The following is a 21,960-nucleotide window of genomic DNA, read 5'->3' on the forward strand; positions in this document are numbered from 1 at the left end:
GAAATAGACTCCAGCAGTTCATTTTGTTCAAGATTACCCAACATCAAAGAGTCCAGTGGAAAACAAGCTAGAGTGGACTGTCTACAGTGTATCCTGGAAATAATCCTGAATGCCAAAGAGGCAGCGCCACTTAATAGCAGCGCACGAGTAGTGTATCAAGAATAGCTAGAGGGAGCATCTCTGTAAGCTCCCACCACGTTTAGTGAACAAAGGACTCGAGGGAACAGACTGCATGGATTATAACCAGATTCAGAAGAGTTCAGTGATTTGCGCTGGCAGTAAATGTGACATGGAAGATAAGTAGTAGGAAGCAAGGAACAGGGACAGAATTTAGCAAGACCATGTATAACTGTGCCTTTTTAGAAATTCAACATTAATGAGCTAGTCTATGACCTGGTGAGATCACTAAATAGAAAACGTCAGTGGAAAAGAAGTCTAAAAAGAACTCACATTGGTTATTCTAGACCCAAAGTCAGCACCAGCTTTGAGTCTGATTATAGGAATAAAGAACTGCAACCTAGTTGGGCGGTGGTGACGCATGTCTTTAATCCCAGCACTCGGGAGACAGAGGCAGGTGGATCTGAGTTCAAGGCCAGCCTGGTCTACAGAGTAAGTTCTAGGAGAGCCAGGGATGCTACACAGAGAAATTTTGTCTGGTGGGGAGCGGGAAGAAAAGAAAAAGAAAAAAAGTACTGCAATCTATTTAGAAAGTGTCAGTATTCCAAAATACAAAAATAAAAATGAGTGGGCTTCTTTTTACACACACTGTGAACAATTCAGATCTCATATTGGTTTGTACAAGTTCAATGAAGATTAAAAAACATTGCTGTGTATATTCCTAAAAGGTGAGACAACAGAATTTCTCTTTTGCAATAGCAGCTATAACATGTGAAAATAAAATAATATAATTACATCAAAAAGCATAGATGAATTTCAAATGTTAGTAATCATTCATATAATCAAATGATTTAATGTTTGTTTTTACAGATTTTATTTATATTTGTATTTGTATACATGTGTCTGTCTACATGTTTATATGTTTTTAAGTGTATGTAGCTGCCTTTAGGGTCCAGAAGTGGATGTTGGTCCCCTAGAGCTGGAGCAACAGGCAGCTGGAAGCCTCCTGGTTTGTGTGCTGAGACGTGAATCTGGGTTCTCTGCAAGAGCAGCCAGTGCTCTGAACTGCTGAGCCATCCCTCCAGCTCCACATTACTTCTATTTTTATGAATCTTCCCAAAAAATCATTGAAAAATTGAAACGTTATGTTTTATATCTGTAATAATACAGATCATAAAATTTTCCCAAAATTACTGTAACAGATAACTCTTCTTAGTCACTGATTTAATTTTACATTTCAAAATTTATCAGTTAAGCCAGCAAGATGGCATAGTGGGATAAAGACTCTTGTTGACAAGCCTTATAACCTGAGTTCGAGCCTTGGATATTACATGGTGGAAAGAAAAAAGGGACTCCAGCAAATTGTCCTCTGACCTACAGATGTGTGTGGTGGGATGCACATGTACATAGATGTGAGCTCATACACACAATAAATAAATAAATAAATAAATAAATAAATAAATAAATAAATAAATAAATAAATGATATTTTTTTTTTTTTGAATTATCAAGGCTGGAAAGATGGCTCATTTGGTGAAATGTTTGTTCAGCAAGTGTGAGGTCCTGAGTTCTCTCTCCCACTACCCACATAAGCACCCAGGCATAGTAACACATAGTACTCATTCCAGTACTGGGGAAAGTGGGTAGCAGGAGGCTCTTGGGGGCTTGCTTGCTAGTCAAATTAGATAAACTGGGGAGCTCCAGGTTCAATGAAAGGCCTTGGTCAAAAACAAACAAAAAAAAAGGTAGCAATTGATTGAGGATGACACCAATGTTTACCTCTGGCCTCTCCACATGCAAATGCATGTACATACAATTATACCACACATATACTCACTATGTAGCCCGGGCCAGTTTCAAACCTGTGTCAATCCTCCTGTCTCAGCCACTTAGGTACTAGTTTGTTACCACATCTAGCTAAAAGCTCCAAAATTTTAGAAAGAAAAATTGTAAGTATTGTGGTGATATATTGTGTACCCTAATAAAATCTGCCTGAAGAGAACAGAACAAACCACTAGATTAAACCTAGAGGCCAGGCAGTGGTGGCACACACCTTTAATCCTAGCACTCAGGAAGCAGAGATCCATTTGGATCTCTGTGAGTTCAAAGCCACCCTGGGTTACATGAGATTGATTCAGTCTAGGTGAGAAACAGAGCCAGGCAGTGGTGGTACACACATATAATCTCAGTACTTGGAAGTCATATACATTTAATCCCAGTATTTGGGAATCACATGATTTTAATCCCAGCACTAGGAAGGAAGTAATATGGCTGGGTGGAGAAAGGTCTATAAGGCCTGAGGAGACAGGAACTAAACCATTTTTTCGGCTGGACCCCTTTCAGCTGAGGACTCAGAGGATTTCAGTTAGAGGATTTGTAGAGTTGGCAAGGTGAAAGGTGGCAGTGGCTTGTTCCTTTGGCTCTCTGATCTTTCAGCATTTATCCTAATATCTGGCTCCAGGTTTTTTATTACAAGACTTTCAGAAATTCAAGCAACAAATTATCAACGAAAAAAGTATTACTTCCTTATGTACATTCACATAGAAGAAACAGCAAAGCTTTGTTTGGTAAACATTTTTATGTTTTTTTTTTTTAACTTTTTTCTTTTAGTCGGGAGAATTAAACATGCAGAGATGTACTGACCTCAGGAGAAAGCACTGAATAAGCCTGTGGTGGTTTTTCCAACGAGACCGGTAGGCAGAACTGCCCAGTCTTCAACCGTCCATTCTGCAGCATTGGTATCCACTTTAAATGAAAAGACATGGGTCTGTTATAGAAATCATTATGTGGATTGTCTGCTTTATGAATGTGCACAACCTAAATTTCTCACATCATCAACACGTATTAGGATTTTTAATTACCTAAGTAATAATGGGCTTTCAGCAGTCCATTTCTCTGGTAATATTTAATTAATGAAAACAGTCATATCAACTATGAGTATTCTGACATGCAATATTGAGTACAGAGCCTTATTATCCAAGGAAGAGTCAGTTCTAGAAAAGGCTATAAAATAAATGAATTTTAAAACAGTAGTTTTGAGGTAAATAGGGAAAACCATAATGGGGGGGGATAAGAATATAATTTATCTCCTAAGTTACCATAATTCCTGTCATAAACATAAGAGACAAAAATACTGAAATATGAATTCCATCTTTTGAGTTGAAGGATAAATTTCACAATAAAACTGTGATGACACCTCATGTTGGCCTTCACTGTGTTTGAACCCTGGCAATTTGACCATAATGGTTGTTTTTTTGCTAAAAATATTCAAAGGCTTTAATTTCTTGTCTATGATTTCTTTAATTTGTCTTACATTCAAATTATTCTATTCTATGTTTATACTGCACTGTTTGGAAAACACTCACTAATAAGAATTAACACGTAAGTTTTATGAAGTTTTAACTAGCTAAGGACATTGGTGAGCATCTGTGATAGCGATGCTTTCTTCCAAGTGCAAATTTTGACATTACAGAGAATCAAATGGGCAATATTCAACAGAAAACATCTACTGAACGCCAAATTTCATAAATGTTTTATTATACTTAAGATCCCTTAATATAAATATTTAACAAAGAGACTTACTGTATATCCAACTGGGGTTTCAAGAGGAGTGTTTTGTTTTTGTTGACAACTAACATGATAAAAAGTAAAGAGCAAGTGGTGATGGTCAGTTAGAGTGGCAGGGAGTTTAACCTTGACTTCTTCATGAAAATCAGGAGACCTTCATACAAAGAAATAAAAAAAACAAAAAAATCAATAGTCAGTAATTTGTTCAAATGAATAATTATTGTATTTGTTTATCTGGATGATCTTAAGATTAACTTTTAGGTTCATGCATTATTTTTCATCTACTCGAGGATATTTTTTTCATTGTTCGCAATAATTCTAAATAATTAACTTCTACTTCCAGATGAGGGAACTAACAGTTTCTGAAACTGTTCATCACATTTTTATTAATGAGCTGACGCACCCTACTATTAGAAAATTCATTAATAATTACTGCCTAGATACTGAGATCTTCACGTTGGATGCTGTCCTACATTTATGAACCAAATCTGGCACACACTACACAGAAAAGTCAAAGCAGTATTGCAAGTATATATTTTTAAGCCATACCCATAGAAAAATACTTTTCTTTTGTAGAAGTACAATTACCATTTGGGAGAGGGATCTCTAAAGAAAATTAGGCTCTCTGTGGAATGTTTTCTCTCAAGTGTTCCATTGTTAAAAAGAATAAATATGTTAGCAAACAGACCACTGCTGACACAAGGAAACAAAGAAAGTCATAATCAGAGAAAGCCCACAAACTGCACGTATCCAACAGCATCAAAGTGCTCCTGAGCATTACACTAATACAAGAATGTCATGCTTGATGGTTATGATGCTTCATCTCAACAGGAGGGGTGTGGTCTCAAGGGGCACTTTAATAGAATCAAGCTGTTTTTTTGTGATACACAAATAAAAAGAATAGAACTCAATGGAGGTATCTCAATTCTCCATTCTCAGCATCTTTCAGAATTATATCCAATGGAAACACAGCTAAGTCACATGGTTCCAACCACCTTTAAAGTGAAGGCTGTCCTTCCTGTCAGGCAAGTTTCTGTCTCAGATGTTAATTAGTCAATATTCTTCCTGTTCAAATAAGACTCAAAACTACATTAACAGGTGTGGATTTGATCACAGAAACAGTAAGTGGAACTAGGCCTTAAATAATGATATCAAGAAAGAGCTAATGCTAGCTGAGAATTTGATGACTGGCTGAACATTTTAAAAGGTGTGTTTCTTATTACTAAGCTCACCAATCATCACTGAATTATAAAAACCTGAATTTATAAGCAATGTCAGATGGTATTGTCATGTTAATTCCACTAAGGCTTAAAACAATAATAGTAATGACCCAGCCAAATTGAGAAACTTTTAGAAATTGTTATTTTTATAGAACTATATTTGCTGGTATACAGTGTTTGGATTAATTTCTTCCTGAAATCACATTATAAGTGTCTATAGGAATCAATGATGGTTTCTCATATTTAGGCTGCATGGGCTTTTTTGTGGTTGTTTTAAAGATAAATAAGACAACAATTACCCTTAAAGTTGTATAACTTAGTAGGAATATGAATTGGACACAGACGTCAAAAGGTACACTGTAAAACAAGGATTGGCAAATGTTCACAGGCCAAGCCCAGTCCACTACCTATTTTATATAGCTTGAAGATCATGAATGTGTTTCATATTTTTAAAAGGTTTTTAAAAATCAAAACAATAATATATTTCTTGATATGAAACTCAAATTTCAGTGTCCATAATAAAGTTTTATTAGAACACAGACACACCACATTACTGTAACATTACTTACTGACTATGGCACTTTTGTCCTATAGTGGCAGAATTCATTGGCTGCAAGAGATATGGTATGTGGCCACAGGTTTAGAACATATGCTACCTAGTCCTTTGTAGAAAATGTTTGAGCACATAAGGTTAACACTTCAAGAACAAACATAAACAAATTATTTCAAGTTTGAGATCAGAATAAGATATTTGATACAGGCTTAAAAGTATATGTAAAGTTCAGTAAACACAGGTCCAAGAAAGGTCCAGAAACAGAGAGCACAAAAGGCAGAAAGAAGAATATTAAGACTTAAAAGTTTGATTAGATACCAGAGAATAGAAGGAAAATGTCAAAGATGTCAAATTCTGAACCAGAAAAATTATTAAAAATAGAGAGTCATGAAGACAAGCATGGAAACCAGGAAGAGAGGACACACAAACCAGTGTGTCTCATCAGTCAGTGAAAAGATACTTGAGTACAAAAGGTCAGGACTAGAACTGATTTGGAAGCATTCTGTATAAAGGCTAAAGTAGAAGTATTTTCATTGAACCTAACAGAAAGAGACAGATAAGATCACTTAGGAGGAGTCATACAGAGATTCTAAGAATTATGAGCAAAGTTTTAGTATTTTGTGTGAAGTGCCTATTCTTTAAAAACAAATCACTACAGATAGAAAAATCTCAAAAAGCAGACAGAAACTGAAATGTGTACCAGATGAAGGTGAGAAAGAAGGAGGGAGATCAAGAAAGCGTGCACCATGTAACAGCACCAGGGAAAGACCCGGTGTTGGTTACGCAGGAAGCATGACCTTGCCTTTGAAAGTAATGGATGGGGCCATAAACAGCTGTGATGGAAAGAGGCAGGAGCTGATGCACACTCTGCGGAAGTGGAACAAGACTAGGAGCAGATGGCAATGAGTCACACTGAGCAGGAGAGGGGCCATTGCTACTACTGAGAGAGAAGGAAAGGCAGACAAGTATGGGGATAATCTGAGGCAGTAAATAGAGAAATTACGTTGGACATAATTTGTCAAATGTGTCAAAAATATGTCTCAAGTCTGACAACCATAATCAGTAAGCTAGAAATGCAGAAGAAAGACAAGTGCAGGAAACCCCATAGCTACTGGTTCATGAGAGAAAAGGTACACAATAAAAAACAAACCAAAATACTCACAAGGAGACTATAAACGAGGGGCTAACAGAAGGTAAACAAATGACTGCAGCCCCACAGGAGATCCAACAGCACAGTTCTGCAACAGCCAACCCAACAGGACAATTGTGTGACTTTTTTTCCTTAACTACATTCAATAACCACCACCCCACCACACACACACATAAAGAAGAAAAGAAAAGTTCTCTAGGGTTAGCAACTGCCTGTAGAAGTAAAACTGGAGAGCCACTCAGTCAAAGGATGGTGGGAGGCTGAACACATCACCCACCACTTCAGTGGGCTTGAGCACAGGAGAATTCAACAAAACAAGAAAGTGTCTGGGGAAAGTAACAGGCAAAGATCAAAGGACCAGAGGCCAAAACGCTAATCAATAACTACACAGGAAGAAATAGAATTTTTTTTAAAAGATGCTTTTTGTATAAAGCCTTATATTTGAGACGTCTACAAAGAAGAACTGTGCATCTACAGACTGAATATTGTCATTCTGATGTCAGCTGTGAATTTTGCACATTCAGTGCAGCAAAGCATTTGGTAAACATACTAATGTGAGTGCTAACAATGCCACTAAGAAGTGAGTAACTTTGAAAGAAATATTTTAATTCAGTACCTGTTATGATATACTACGGCTGTATAGGCTTCCTTTGAAAATTCTGAACAGCTAGATTTACCAAAGATTACCTGTAACAAATAACAGCATGTTGAAACTTGGTTGTAATAAATGCTGGATGTTTCATATCTATGTAAGAATTTGTATGCTTTAATAACTATTTGAGAAAATGGGCAAAATCAGCCCAGTGAAGAACAATGTGCCTACTTAACGATCTTTAAAAGCTTAACTGCTCAACTATAGATTTCTTTTCAATGATAGACCCATCTGACATTCAACCATTCAGAAAGCTTCTATAATTATATTTCTATCCACTGAGTAATAAGATACATTTGTCTTCATCCCACCTCCCACTTTTTTGAGACAGGGCTTCATGTAACCAAAGGTGGCCTTGAAGTTCACATGTACTTGAGGATGGCTTTGATTCTAACGCTGGGATTAAAGGCATATACCACCACACCTAGTTTTATGTATACTAGGCAAGGTTTCTAGCAACCGAACTACATCGTCAGCCCTCTTTCCTTTTCTTAAAGAAACTAAACATTCAGGGTAGAATGTTTTAAACTTATAAGAAAATTACCCTAGCACGGTGGCATAAATATACTTTACAAAGTGGTGGCTTTAGTAAAACATGAGAGCCATTCTCAAGGTCAAATATCAGTTGTTTATAAATGATACAAAAGATGTTTAGGTCATGCTGTTTATCTTTTTACTTCTTGTACACCCTGCAAGGTACTTCATAATGGAGGTACTCCATTTTAGACTTGTGTATTATATTATTTTTAAATTTCACCACATTAAAAAAATGTAGGGTACTCACACAGAAATCTTAGTGGTAAAACAACCAAACCAGGAACACTGGTTAATAGAGACTGATGTCGAGCCGGGCGGTGGTGGCGCACGCCTTTAATCCCAGCACTCGGGAGGCAGAGCCAGGCGGATCTCTCTGAGTTCGAGGCCAGCCTGGGCTACCAAGTGAGTTCCAGGAAAGGCGCAAAGCTACACAGAGAAACCTTGTCTCGAAAAAACCAAAAAAAAAAAAAAAAAAAAAAAAAATAGAGACTGATGTCAACGTCATTGTTATGACTACTATAACAGTACAGTTAAAAAATGCCACAGATTAAACGCTTTAAATCTGGCAGTTATCTTTACATATGCATGTGAGTGCAGGTCCATCATCAAACTGAAACAACTTAGTCTGTTCCTTTTGTAAAGAAGGTAATTGGCATTTGTTTCTTTTTCTGACATTTCAAGTTGGTGCTTCTATTTTAAAGGAATAGCAAATACAGTAATATTTACTCCCTTTGATAAGCTTTATTTGGTCAATTTTCCATGCCTTAGTATGTTTCTTTTTATTTTCTTCTTACTTTAATTTGAGATGGGATCCCAGGCTGGACCTAAATTTGGTATGTAGTCCAGGATGGCTTCAAATTCTTGATCTTCCTATGTCAGATTCCCAAGTACTGGGATTAAAGGCATGCACCACCAAACCCAGTTACCTTAATATACTCTTATAAAATTTTATTTTAGTGCCATAATTACAACAATACTAACAATAATATAATCAAACATTTATATGAAGACTCTTTGAATTTTTATATTTCAAAAACATATGCATTCTGCCCATAAATATATACATATATTTTCATAGCAGCCATTTACACTAACATAAAAACATTATACTCTCATATAAATATTAATGTACAGATGAAAGGAATACAGCACCTTTTCTCTTTAGAAGCTATCTCTTTTCACAAAGCAAAATATTTCTCTATGCAACCAGAACAGAACAAAGTAGAACAGGTTTCATTGTGATCACTGACAATGTATTTCAGTCCCTGAGCAACACAGGCTGAGCAATAATGAAGTGGCAAGCACTGTGATAAGCATTAAGATACAGGTATAAATGAGACAGGCTCCCTGCCCTCAAGGAGCTCACAATCTAATGCACACAATAAATAAGCATGCAACTACATTGTGAAAGAAAATGCTGACCTAGCACCAAAGAGGGAGGGGTCTAAGTGCCTACATGCGGAATTCACCCATTGCTATGTGGAAGAAGCCAGTAATATGTTAAGACATGGAAGACTTTGATAAGTAAACAATGCAACATACTTTCACATATATGACATCTTTCATAAAGCTCAACCCCACATGGCAATTCATGTAGAGTATCTGTTTTCACAGTATATTACCTCAATTAAAACAGCACATTTATTCATTTAGCAGAAATAAGGATCTAGTAAAGAACAAAATGCTACTTTCAAGCCTCAGAAATAAATTCCACACCTATTCAACAAATATTTATTCAACTCAACATTACATGTAGAGATCTGAAACAGCTGCCACAAGAGAATACAAAGATGAATAATTTGTGTTCACTGATGTCAAGTGGATCTACAAGTGGATACAACTGAGGCAACAGGAAAGAAGAAAACACATCTTTCCGGGGAGCAGGAAACTCCAAAGACCTTGATTAACAGAGATTTGAAGGATAATACAAGGCCCCATGAACAACGCACCCATGCTGAGCTCAGCTTTCTCATTACACTCACACTGTCTGAGACTCAATCTGCCATAGCATATGCCTCTCACCCCCAAATCTCTACTGCCGTAGAACCTGAATTCATTAGCAATGGCAACCGTGGTGTCACGATCACTGCAGGCTGGCCACCATCGATGTCTATCTTGTCTTCCATCACTCCTGGCTCAGTGGCAGCTTCACTGTAGTCATCACTCTCAGGGACAGTCCTGGACCTTCCTCGCTCTACTATCCAGACTCACCACCATTACCATTTCACTTTAGAACAGGAACTTCTTCATAAGATGCTCACTTGTCATCTGTTAGGCATCCTCTCCTATCTCTGAACACCTTTTCCTTTGACTCTATATGTCTTCCAATAACACATACCACAGTTCAACATTTGGTACAAATTTAATCACTTGATGAAAATTTTTTAAATTGCTACTTAGTTTAGAAACCAGAGATGAGTTAATTAAAATGAGATTCAGTCTTGGCACTGGGAATTTTAACAACTCCCTAGATGAACCTAATGTGCACCCAAGATGGTCAGTTTCTTGACAAAGTTGGAAAGAGACACATGTATTATCCTCCAGGGGCCATGTGCAAATGACCATATCACCTCCTACCTCCCTCACCTGCCATTCATCCTAAGGGCGGGGCTGGGGGCGGGGTCTCTGAGGAAAATCAGAATCTCAAGTGCCAAAAGGAAACGAAAGCTCCCTGTTCTCTGAGAGCATCTCCTAGATGGACTTGGCTGCAGTCTCTCACTCACTACATTACATTCTCTAGATTATTCACTTATTCATCTTTGCACCTCTAGGAATGCTTAACATATGCCAAGTACTCATAAGTAATTAGAATGAAGCATATTACTATATTCAGGAAGTTTCCTAGTTAGAAATGTAGTTTAAAGGATCACATTAAATTCCAGTTAGAGCTGCCAGTCAGTGATACAAAACAAAACAGAAACTTCATCTATATGAATAAGTACAAACAAGAGAAACAGTAAAGAGTGGTTCTTACCGGCATTGCATTGCTCGGATCCTCTCCGTACATAAACTGGACTTTCACTGTGATGTTTCTGGCAGAACCTTGACGGTTGGCAAAATTAAGGCTTTGAGGATAAATGTAGAGTAGATTTCTGTAAAACCAAAACATGTAAGTCATAGTGAGTGCACATCTAAGACTACTGTGTGTAAAAGTTACAGTGAATACATATCTAATACTGTCTGTTTTTCACTAGCTATCACAAAAGAAACAGATGCAAAAGGATTGAACTACTATTTGCCAGTACCTGTGCTGAGACTTTTCATGTAGTTGATTCTTAAAGCAGCATTCAAACACATAGCAATCATATAGATCCTGATTTTATAGACAAACTAAAACCCGGAAAGTTAACTGTTTTTCCTATACAATGAGGTTAAACATCAAAGCAGAAGACAGACAATAAACCAGCCAGACTCCAAACATTCTCTTTCCCCTATAAGAGACTTCTGAGAATTAAGCAGGATCAAAAACATTACCAAGAATTTAAGATAGTTCTAATTCTATTTATCTCCTCCAAGCAGATACAAATAACACGAACTTCACAAATGTGTTTTTGTTGTTTTTTTTTGTTTTGTTTTTTGTTTTTCGAGACAGGGTTTCTCTGTGTAGCTTTGCGCCTTTCTTGGAACTCGCTTTGGAGACCAGGCTGGCCTCGAACTCACAGAGATCCGCCTGGCTCTGCCTCCCGAGTGCTGGGATTAAAGGCGTGCGCCACCACCGCCCGGCTAAATGTGTTTTTGATATGAACCTGATCAAGATCTTATGAAGAACAAATTGCCACATTATCATTCAAAACTATATTATAGAAACTAGAGTAATGGCTCATTAGCAAAGTGCTGGCCACGTAAATAAGAGGACCTCAGTTCAAGCTCCAGAACCCATCAAAAGGTAGAGACATGCCTGGAATACCAGCACTGGGCAGGCAGAGACAGGAGACCCTGGCGCTCGCCAGTCCATCATTCGAGCCCTAGGTTCAGTGTGAAATCCTGTCTCAAAAAATAAGTTGGACAACAAATGAGGAAGACACCCAAAGTTGACCTCTGGCCTCCACACGCAAGGACACACATACGCATACATACACACATGTGAGCATGTACGCACATATACAAACGTGTGTGTGTGTGTGTGTGTGTGTGTGTGTGTGTGTGTGTGTGTGTATTTTACAATATAAAAGATATAACAGTCAGGTAGTTACTATAAAATAATTATATTCTACCCTACGTATATTAGATATCTTTCCAGGTCATAATTTGTACATCTTACACAATTTAATAGTTTCTGCTGTCAACATAAACAAGAAAAACAATTCAACCAAAATTACATGAATAAAGGGCTAAAAAAATGAGAGTTACTTTATGTGAAGACCATCGCTTAGGGCTAATGACCAAAATTTTAATAACAATAAGACCCTGAAAACCAACTAATAGGGCAATGGAAATGGGTCTAAGTTTTTAGGGAGCAGTATGGCAGAATATAGCTTCTTAATGAACATATCTTTTCTTTAAGATTTATTTATTTATTATGTATACAGTGTTCTGCCTGCATGTATGCCTGCACGCCAGAAGAGGGCACCAGATCTCATTATAGTTGGTTGTGAGCCACTATGAGGTTGCTGAAACTTCACCTCAGGACCTCTGAAGAGCAGCCAGTGCTCTCTTAACTTCTGAGCCGTCTCTCCAGCCCCTAATGGGCATATCTTTGACTCAACAAATCCACTTCTAGCCTAAGGAGGGAACTATGTGTAGGAATAAATGAGTGTGATGAAGAGTGGGATAAAAGTAATTCATTACAATATTTTTATAATGAAGAATAATTAAAATGCACTATGAAAAGATATATTGTTCATCACAATGTTAAGCATCCCAAATAAAACAAAAATTAGAAATACTCTGAAGTCTAAAACTATTTAAAGAGATTTTATTCACTTAGAACTTCTAAATTTTTTAAATTTATTTTCATTTTATTTTATACTATTTTATTTATTTATTTATTTATTTATTATTTTTTGACACAGGATCTTACTATTTATCCCTGGCTGGCTTGGAACTCCCTATGTTGAACAGAATGATTTCAAATGCACAGGTATCTATCTGCCTCTGCCTCTGCCTCTGCCTCTGCCTCTGCCTCAAGTGTGGAACACCATGCCTGGCTTTCTTCTTCTCTTTTTTTTTTTTTTTTTTTTTAAAATGAAACTTTCTAAGCATCATATCACAAGTTTGATGGTTCAGTGTACACATTCTTTCTTTTATACAGTACACAATGCATTACTTCATATATTGCATAAATTTACTTCACACACTATCTGTCTGTACCATAAATGAATTCTATCCTTAGACTTGGGTTCCAGTCCCCAAGATATTTCAGTACATACTCAAATATTCTAAAGAATGTCAAATATCAAACAGTTCTAGTTTTGGTTATTTTGGTTAAAGGATATTAAATCTATGATGAAATGGTTAATTAAATCATGGTAACAAAAACATGAAGGGATACTATATAATCCTTTGACAATGTGTAGCAGTATTTATTGATATGGGAAGTAACACCTAAGAGTATGCTGGTTGGAGGATCAGTGGGAGAAGATTCAAGAATAGGGAGGTATAGTGGCATTATCACATTTACAGAGATTTCAGTGTAGTAGCTTGTGTTGGGGAATGACAGGGAAGGAGAGGCCAAAAAAAAAAAGAGAAAGAAGGTAGATAAAATTGCATTTCTAAATTACTATTACTGGTGGCTTTAGATCTATCTATCATCCATCTATCCGTCCATCCATCCATCCATCCATCCATCCATCCATTTATTTATGGTTTTTTTGAGGCAAGGTTCCTCTGTGTAGCCCTGGAGGTCTTCGAAGTAGCTCTGTCCACCAGGCTGGCCTCAAACTCACAAAGATCCGCCTGCCTCTGCCTCTTGAGTGTTGGGATTATAGGCATGTGCCACCACAGCCCGGCTTATTTTTATATCTTTCTATTTTAAATTTTTTTCTTGGTGAAAAACAATAAAACTTTCAATGATAAAAGATTGGAATGACAAAAAGCATGCATTCATGAATACCAGTGAAATGGAGAACAGTACTCAAAATATGAAAAGTGCACAAGGCAATTTTAAAAAATGGTATGATGGTCCATCTGTTAATTAATAAAAAATGAAAAATCAAAGATGACTACAGCTCGTCAACTGAAATATTTATTGATCACCCCATAAACATTATACAGAATGTTAAGCAATGGGAAGTCAAAGTAAGATTTGGACTGCTGACTGAGATGGTTCAGCTGGTAAACATGCTTGCTGCCAAGCCTGGTGACCTAAGGCAGAAGGATTATGAACTACTGCTAGGTGTCCTCTAACCTACAGGATGCAGTGTGTGTGTGTGTGTGTGTGTGTGTGTGTGTGTGTGTGTGTACACGCATGCACGCAAGTACACACGTACACACACATGCACATGTGCACAGACACACACACCCCAAATTTTTTAATGAATTTAAAAAATGTAAAGGGCCAATGAGGTGTCTCCATAGGTAGCAGGCTTGAATTCAATCCTAGAGCCCATAAGGACATAAGATGTGACGTGACTCCACAAAACTGTCCTCTAACCTCCAAGGTGTGCTCCCTAGCTTGTCCCCACACTAAGAATGAGAACTTGATTTAACATACAGGTAATATTTAAAAGGCATCCCCTGGTCATGAGGAACATGTAGTTTGGTGGGACAGAAATACCTCTAAACAGACCAAAATAATGAGAGAGATATGCAGAAGCTATAGAAGACAAGCATTTATTTAGCTATGAATTTTTTCTTTCTTATTTACTTATTTTTTAAGAAAGAGTCTCACATAGCCCAAATATATATATACATACACACACACATATGTGTATATATATATATATATATATATATATATATACATATATACATATATCTGTGTGTGTGTGTGTGTGTATATATATATATATACACACACACACATTTTTTTCATTCATTCACTCAATTGATTCACTCACTCAGTTAGGTAGTTAATTAGGTAGATATGTAGGTAGGTAGTTAATTTTGAGAAAGGGTCCCACGTAGCCCACACTGGCCCTAACATTACTATATAGCTAAGATGGGATTTCAGCTTCTCAACGTTTCTTATGACAAGATGATCCAGGTTCTTATGCATTTTCTTCATCAACCTATAATCAAGCATTTTTCCAAGGAGTTTTGGTTCTTTCGAACAAGAACCTTTTTTTCCAAAGTACAGTTTGAATACTCACTGAGGGTTAATCCTTGCTTGTAGTTCATTTAAATATAAAAAGAAGAAAAATGCTTCAATATGAAATACATCTGCCTGTCTCTGTGTCCAAAGTTCTGGGATTACAGGCATGCACCACCACACCTGGCAATATCAATGTTTTTAATCCAAATTAGGACTAGAGTTATTTGCTTAATGTTTTTCAGAACATCTACTTATCATTTTTCCCATGCTAGGAATCATTCTTAAAGACATCAACTGTGGAAGAACTAGAAATACAAACTCCTCAGGAGGTGGAGGCAGGATGATCATGATTACAAGGCTAACACAGTCCACATACCAAGTTTCAGCCTTGAAGGGACTATATTCTGAGATCCTGGAAGGAAATAAAAAAAATAGGAGGGAAGGAAAAGGGAAGAAGGAAGATTTCACTGGTTCTGCTACAAGGATAGCATGTAAAGAACTCCAAGACACTGCGGTTCCATAGAAGAGGATGAGCCTGCTGGAAGACTGAAAAACTCTCACAGTGAAGTAGAGGGGAAATGACAAGGCAATTAAACAAAGACAGGAGAATGAAATATTAGTATCAAATGCTACTGAGCCCCTGAAGGAAGAACTGAAAACACCCTTGGATTTTGCAACAGGAAAGTCTTACCTGAAAACAGATAAAACAAGCAGGGGTGTCAGTAAAGAATAGTTAAAATTCAAGTGTAACTGAAACAGAGTTTGCACTATACTAGAACGAGAATGTAAGTTCCCTAAGACGGTCAAAGGGAACACACACAGAGCATGCAATAATGACTAGTCTTGGTTAGAATTCCTCATTGTGACACACATTTGTTGAGTGTCTGCACAGATCTATTTACTGAGAAGGTAAAGGTTAACAGACTTTGGCTTGTAAGCATCACGGTCTAGAGCTGAAATTAGACAAAGCAGGAAGTTATACTGCTTTGTTATAGTAAGCAAAAATGATACTACAGTCCACTCCAGAGTGTGGGAATAATAGGTATTTTGGCAAACACCTTTAATCCTAGTACTCAAAAGGCAGAGGCCAGTTGATCTTTGGGAGTTCAGGCCAGCCAAGGCTGCACAGTGAGATCCTGGTCTTTAAAAACAACAACAACAAAAACCACATCTGCCCACAAATTTTCATGAGACATTTATCAAATAAAACAGACCTGTAAAACACACAGAAAAGCAGAGACTATCTCATCACTCTGCAATGAGACCACACAATATACAACTACCTTAATCATATGTATCTGTAGACATATCGTGTGTGTGTGTGTGTGTGTGTGTGTGTGTGTGTGTTTGTGTGTGAGTATCTTCTCTAGTTCTCCAGGAGCCCAAACTCTATAAGGAAAAGACTTTATTCATCTAACTGCTTTATCTGCCTACATTTAAAAGAACATACTTCATATTTCTTGAGTATACAGGATAAAATGCACATAAAAATTTAGCAGTTTAATGCAGACAAATTTGGATTCTAAGTTAAATGAGAACTGTGTGAACATTATCTATAAACTGTTTGATTTCCACAATAAGCAATACAATTTTAAACTCAACTTGGTTTAAATAAGAAAGGCATTAAGTCAAATCTAGTGTATTTCATGAATGACTAAACTCTACTAGGAAGCTCTCAAATAAATACACCAAGTCTGTACTCCTCCAGAGTATTCAAACTAACAAGGATATGGCAGGAAAGGAAAAGTGCTGACTAGTCATTTGGAGGTGGAAAAAAAAAAAAAAGACAAATATTTTACTTAACATGGAAATCAATTCTAGACAAATCAAAGGATTCCATAACAAAACCATAAGAGTATAAGAAAAGCTTTTCAAAAAAAGACTAGTGAGAGAAGGAATTTATTAACATAAATTACAAAAATCATGAAAGATATACATTTTAAAACTTCTCATAGAGAGCAGTACCATAAACAGAGGTTGAGAAAGAATGGCAAACTGAAGAAACACTATTTGTTAGACATATGACAGAGTACTCCTAAAATTAGCCAGAAAGAGGCAAACTGTAGAAAGGGCACATGTCCAGGTAATTCTCAGACAGTGATACAAATAGCCAGTAAAAAAAAAATAGATGTATATGTGCCCATTAGATTTGTCAATATAGTCTTTTTTACGGAAAGTATACAGTTAAAGAGATACTTTCTTGTACTGACAGTAATGTAAACTGGTACATATGTGTAGAAGCATCTCATGAAAAAAATTGTAACTTACAAGTCTGTGCCTACATAAAAAATATTTCTCATAAGTACAGAATATACTTTCTATGTAAACTTTTTATAAAGCTGAAATTATTTATTAATCACTAACAGGCCTGATTAAATTAAGGTGCATCTATAAATTGGCACCAACATAAATAGAATATTGTTGAGTCCCTAAAAAGACATGGAGATTTCACACTTGTAATTTCAACACCTGGGAGGCTGAGGCAGGAGGATTGGGAGTTCAAGATCAGCTTGGAACATATAAGGAGACTATCTCAATAGATAAGAAAATAAGAGCTACAGATAACCTATTACGGTAAATCTAAAATCATTTGTATGTAAGTAAATTCACAAAGAATAAGATCTTGAGCCATTATAGGTTTTTGTGACATGAACTACATGGTCTGACTTTTCTTAAAATACATACCTTTAACTTGTCATTCAAAAAATCTAGTATAGTAGATAATAGAAAAGAGTTAGTTTTTCATTTTTATAGATGTTAAAATACCCATGTTTGCAAAAAAAAAAAAACACAACAAACTATGCAGCATGAGTTCATGAGTGCACACAGACAGACAGACAGACAGGCAGGCAGGCAGACAGACAGACAGACAGACAGACACACACACACACACACACACACACACACACACACACACATACAAACACAGTTTTGGCTCAGTAGTAAAGCACTTACCTAGAATATGTGAAGCACTGAATTCAACTCTAAAAACATTGCCACAAATAACAAGCGTATTAACAGAGAACATGTAAAAATAAAATTTGTTCTAAGCTCACTCAAACTCTGGATCAAAATACGGCAGCTTTATTTGCTGTTTTTCAGCTTCCTGGGCTAGCAATTTGCTACATGCCACTCTTCTGGTGCTAAGCAGTGGTAGTGAACTGAGGCTCTCACTCAGACACAGTGGCGCTGTGCTATGATGGTTCAGTAGGTTGTCTGTGTTGGATGCATTTTCAACTCAAACAATTCTCAGGGAGGAGCCTGACCATAAGTCAAGGAGCACTTCTATATATGTAGCTCACTTTGTACTTCTTTAAAAGCAGGGTATTATGTGTCCTCTCTAGTCTAGAAATTTCTCTATAAATAAACATGGATAACTGTGAGCTCCTGATCCCCCAGCCTCCACCTCCCAAGAGCACCAACACACCTGGCTAATGTGGTGCTGGAAATGGAACCCAGAGCATCATGCATGCTAGGTAAGCACTGTCAAATGAGCTCTGTCCCTAACCTCTAACCCAATACATCTATTAAATATCTATTTAATTGATGTTGTTGTTCGGATCAGAGAAAGGAGGAGCTAATATATTATTCTAACATTGCTCTTTTCTTCATTTCTATTTAGACATATTTTTCTCAAATAGGTATTTTTAAGCATTTCTAATAAACATTATTACATTAGTCTTCCACTTATCTGCAAGGTAAACATTCTAAAATTCAGGAGATCCAATGCCTTCTTCTGACCACTGCATGCATGTGGTGCACATACACACACTAGCAAGCAGAACACACATATACAAAAAAAAAAAAATACATTTTTTTTTAAAGAGCCAAAATACCTTATTTTTAATTTGAAAGTCATGTTACAGTAAGCTTGCATAATGTTGGGAAAACAAGTGGTGTGTGGTTCACGGACCCTAAACATGCTACGGCTGTTCAGTATCCTAGAATTCTGTATAGCTAGGAAATTTTGTATAGTGACTCCTAGAAACAGGTTTTTAAATTAAGTACTGAGTTTGCTTAACAGTGTTTTATTTTCTTTGGCATAAGTTTTTGTTTTTATAAATGACTGGCTATATTTGACCAGGGTTCTAATTAAGGGCCACCTTTTCAGGGACTGGAAAGATGGCTCAGCAATTAAGAGCACTGGCTGCTCTTCCAGAGGACCTGGGTTTGATTCCCAGCACCCATACTGCAGCTCATAACAGTCTCTAACTCAGCCCTAGGGGATCTGATGCCCATCTGCACAGACATACATGGAGGCAAACCACTCCCACACACAAAATAAAATAAAATAATTTCTTTTAAAAAGGGGTTCCTCTTCACAGTCCCTTCTTTACAAGGAAGCTGCTACAACAAAGTGGCTTACATCTGCCACACAGAGTTTCAGACTTTGTTATGTGTAAAACTCTTTTACCCATCCCATAAATATTTATTGTTGCTGTAAGGCGGCTTTGTACAAAAGAGGCAGGATATAAATTAATAATCATCTAGCAAAAAAAAAAACAGTTTATAGTGTAACAAAGTAGGGAGATTGGCTCATCATGCACCTCAACTAGGTGGATGGAATTCTAGGGTCAATAGTTTTAAACCACAAAGGCTGACAGCTTAGTCAAGAAGAGTTTCGAAATACGCCCTGCATGACCAAGGATCACTACCTTTTTCCATGAAAGGAGAAAATGTGACTATTCAATCTAGCACAACATACACTTTACTAGTTCACTGACACACATCAGAGCACAGGACATAAAACTGATTAGTTTTAATATTTACTAGAGGACGTGTACGTACATATTTGTTTATTATTTATTTCTGCCCAAAGTATTTATATAATTCTGAAATGCATACTTAAGTAAAGGTACACAGAGTGGGCTGGTAAAATTGCTCAGAGGGGGCCGGGCGGTGGTGGCGCACGCCTTTAATCCCAGCACTCAGGAGGCAGAGGCAGGCGGATCTCTGTGAGTTCAAGGCCAGCCTGGTCTACAGAGCGAGATCCAGGAAAGACGCAAAGCTACACAGAAACCCTGTCTCGAAAAAAAACAAAAACAAAAAAAAAATTGCTCAGAGGGAAAGTGCTTACCTTGTATGCTAAGGTACTAGATTCAAGACCTACCACCACCCACATATACATCCCAAAAAGAGAAGAGAAAGTATTCACACATATACAGGCTAATCAAAAGAAACAATTTCTTACCAAGATTCAAGAGAACAAACCTCTTAAAACCTAGATATCAGCAAAATTTCCATGTCTACATAACCTTACCATTAGTCTTCACCCATAAATACTTGAGTGTAACCATATCGTTTCTAATTACAAGGACTATATACGCAATATGTTTGTTGTGCCTACTACACAGCAAGTAGGATTCCAGTGATTTGAACTAACATCAATCTTTTCACAAGCCTAACTGCAGTTTATCTCCACTGGACAAAAGAGGAAACAGAGAAGGTAAACAATCTGACCGAGAGTGGAGAAGTTAAAGAACAGCAGACTCCAGATTCCACTTCAAGCAGCCCTGCTCCTGAACCATGCTCATGACCACCATGTTACCCATTATCTCTACAGAAACCATTAGAGTTAACCCTGGATACTTACTTAATCACCCAACAAAAAAAAAAAAAAAAAACCTCTACTTTATGCCAGGAAGGGTATTTCTATTCAATCCATAATTGAATTTTAGAAATGGTGCAGTTTGTAAAATTTTGTCTAGCAACTTAATTTACAACTCTTTATATTGATTTTTTTTTCCCTTTGGGGGAAAAAAAGCTATAAACATAAAGGTTGGAAAGATGGTTCAGCAGAAAAGAGCACTGACTGCTCTTCCAGAGGACCTGGGTTTGACTCCCAGGACACACAAGGTGGCTCACAACCATCTGTGACTCCAGTTCCAGGCAATCCAATGTCATCTCACCTCTACAGTGGTATACAGACATGCACAAAGGCAAAACACCCATGCACATACTTTTTTTTAATTTTAAAGTTATAGACATGATTCTGATGAATGGTAATAAACGCCCAAGATCCCAGCACTGAGGCAGGAGAATCACTACAAATCTGAAGTCAGCCTGGGCTACAGAACAGGACTCGCTTAAAACAAAACAAAGCTACAAATCACATAGGACAATTACCCTAACAAATGATGAAACTGATGCACAGGGAAATAAATAATTTGTTTAAGGCCAAAACACTAGAGCTAGCTTTTAGGACCAGACAACAGTGTGAGATTCTGGAACTACACATGGTAGTAATTTTACCATGTCAATTTTCCCAAATGATTTGTATTAATACTAAGGATAACCACTCATAATTTAAGTGCTTATTAATTTTTTAACACCAATTGAGGACACTGGAACATTTGCTCTTAAATATACTATTAACTTTTAGTTTTGTTAAATTTACAGTAACAAAATTGTTACTAAGTTCACAAACTTCAGAAAAATGTATGATGAGCAAATCTCTGCCACTGGAAGCACTAAGATTTAATTCTAGTTTATATTCAAATGCTCACATGTCTACTGCTACTCCACATGGAATGGAGACTATGACATACAGATATGCAAACAATGGAAAGGGAGAGAAATGTCTTTATTGACACTATGCTGGGAATTTTGTAATAACACACAAGAACAGTTAAGACATATTAACTAAAGACATTAACCAGTAGCTATAGTGACAAAAGAAATACACAGTTCCATGTTGGTGTAGACAGAGTACTGAAACACAAGCTCCAGCAATGGCAGCCACAGACCACCACAAGGACTGGGAAAGGCTTCACACACAGGCTTCTGGGAACGGTGGCTGTTTCCAGAATAAACAGACTACAAGTGGGGGTACAGACAGTTCGTTACTTTTCCTCAATTTTAATGACAAACTTACCCATCAAAAGTTAAGGTTTATCTGTAAATCTCTTGTAGTAAAAGAAATATTAAAATGAACTTTTAAAAATAGGTGATACCTTAATACTGAAAGTATAAC

At 36.9% G+C, this 21,960-nt stretch overlaps 1 protein-coding gene across 5 annotated transcripts in view; it reads right to left on the reverse strand.

Annotated features, from left to right (window-relative positions):
* Dock7 (dedicator of cytokinesis 7) overlaps positions 1–21,960 on the reverse strand; it is a 197,855-nt gene that overhangs the window by 86,038 nt on the left and 89,857 nt on the right. For 4 of the 5 annotated variants that reach the window (XM_059254563.1, XM_059254562.1, XM_059254561.1 and 1 more), the window contains exons 15-18: positions 10,770–10,887; positions 7,223–7,293; positions 3,699–3,837; positions 2,760–2,861 (exon numbers count right to left, since the gene is read on the reverse strand). In XM_059254563.1, the coding sequence (XP_059110546.1) occupies positions 2,760–2,861; positions 3,699–3,837; positions 7,223–7,293; positions 10,770–10,887 (430 nt within the window). Of the gene's footprint in view, positions 1–2,759; positions 2,862–3,698; positions 3,838–7,222; positions 7,294–8,880; positions 10,117–10,769; positions 10,888–21,960 lie in introns of those variants that run through there. The other variant, XM_059254564.1, reaches the window with a different exon arrangement.

The sequence above is a fragment of the Peromyscus eremicus genome, chromosome 2 (assembly GCF_949786415.1).
Source record: "Peromyscus eremicus chromosome 2, PerEre_H2_v1, whole genome shotgun sequence".
Lineage (NCBI taxonomy): Eukaryota > Metazoa > Chordata > Mammalia > Rodentia > Cricetidae > Peromyscus > Peromyscus eremicus.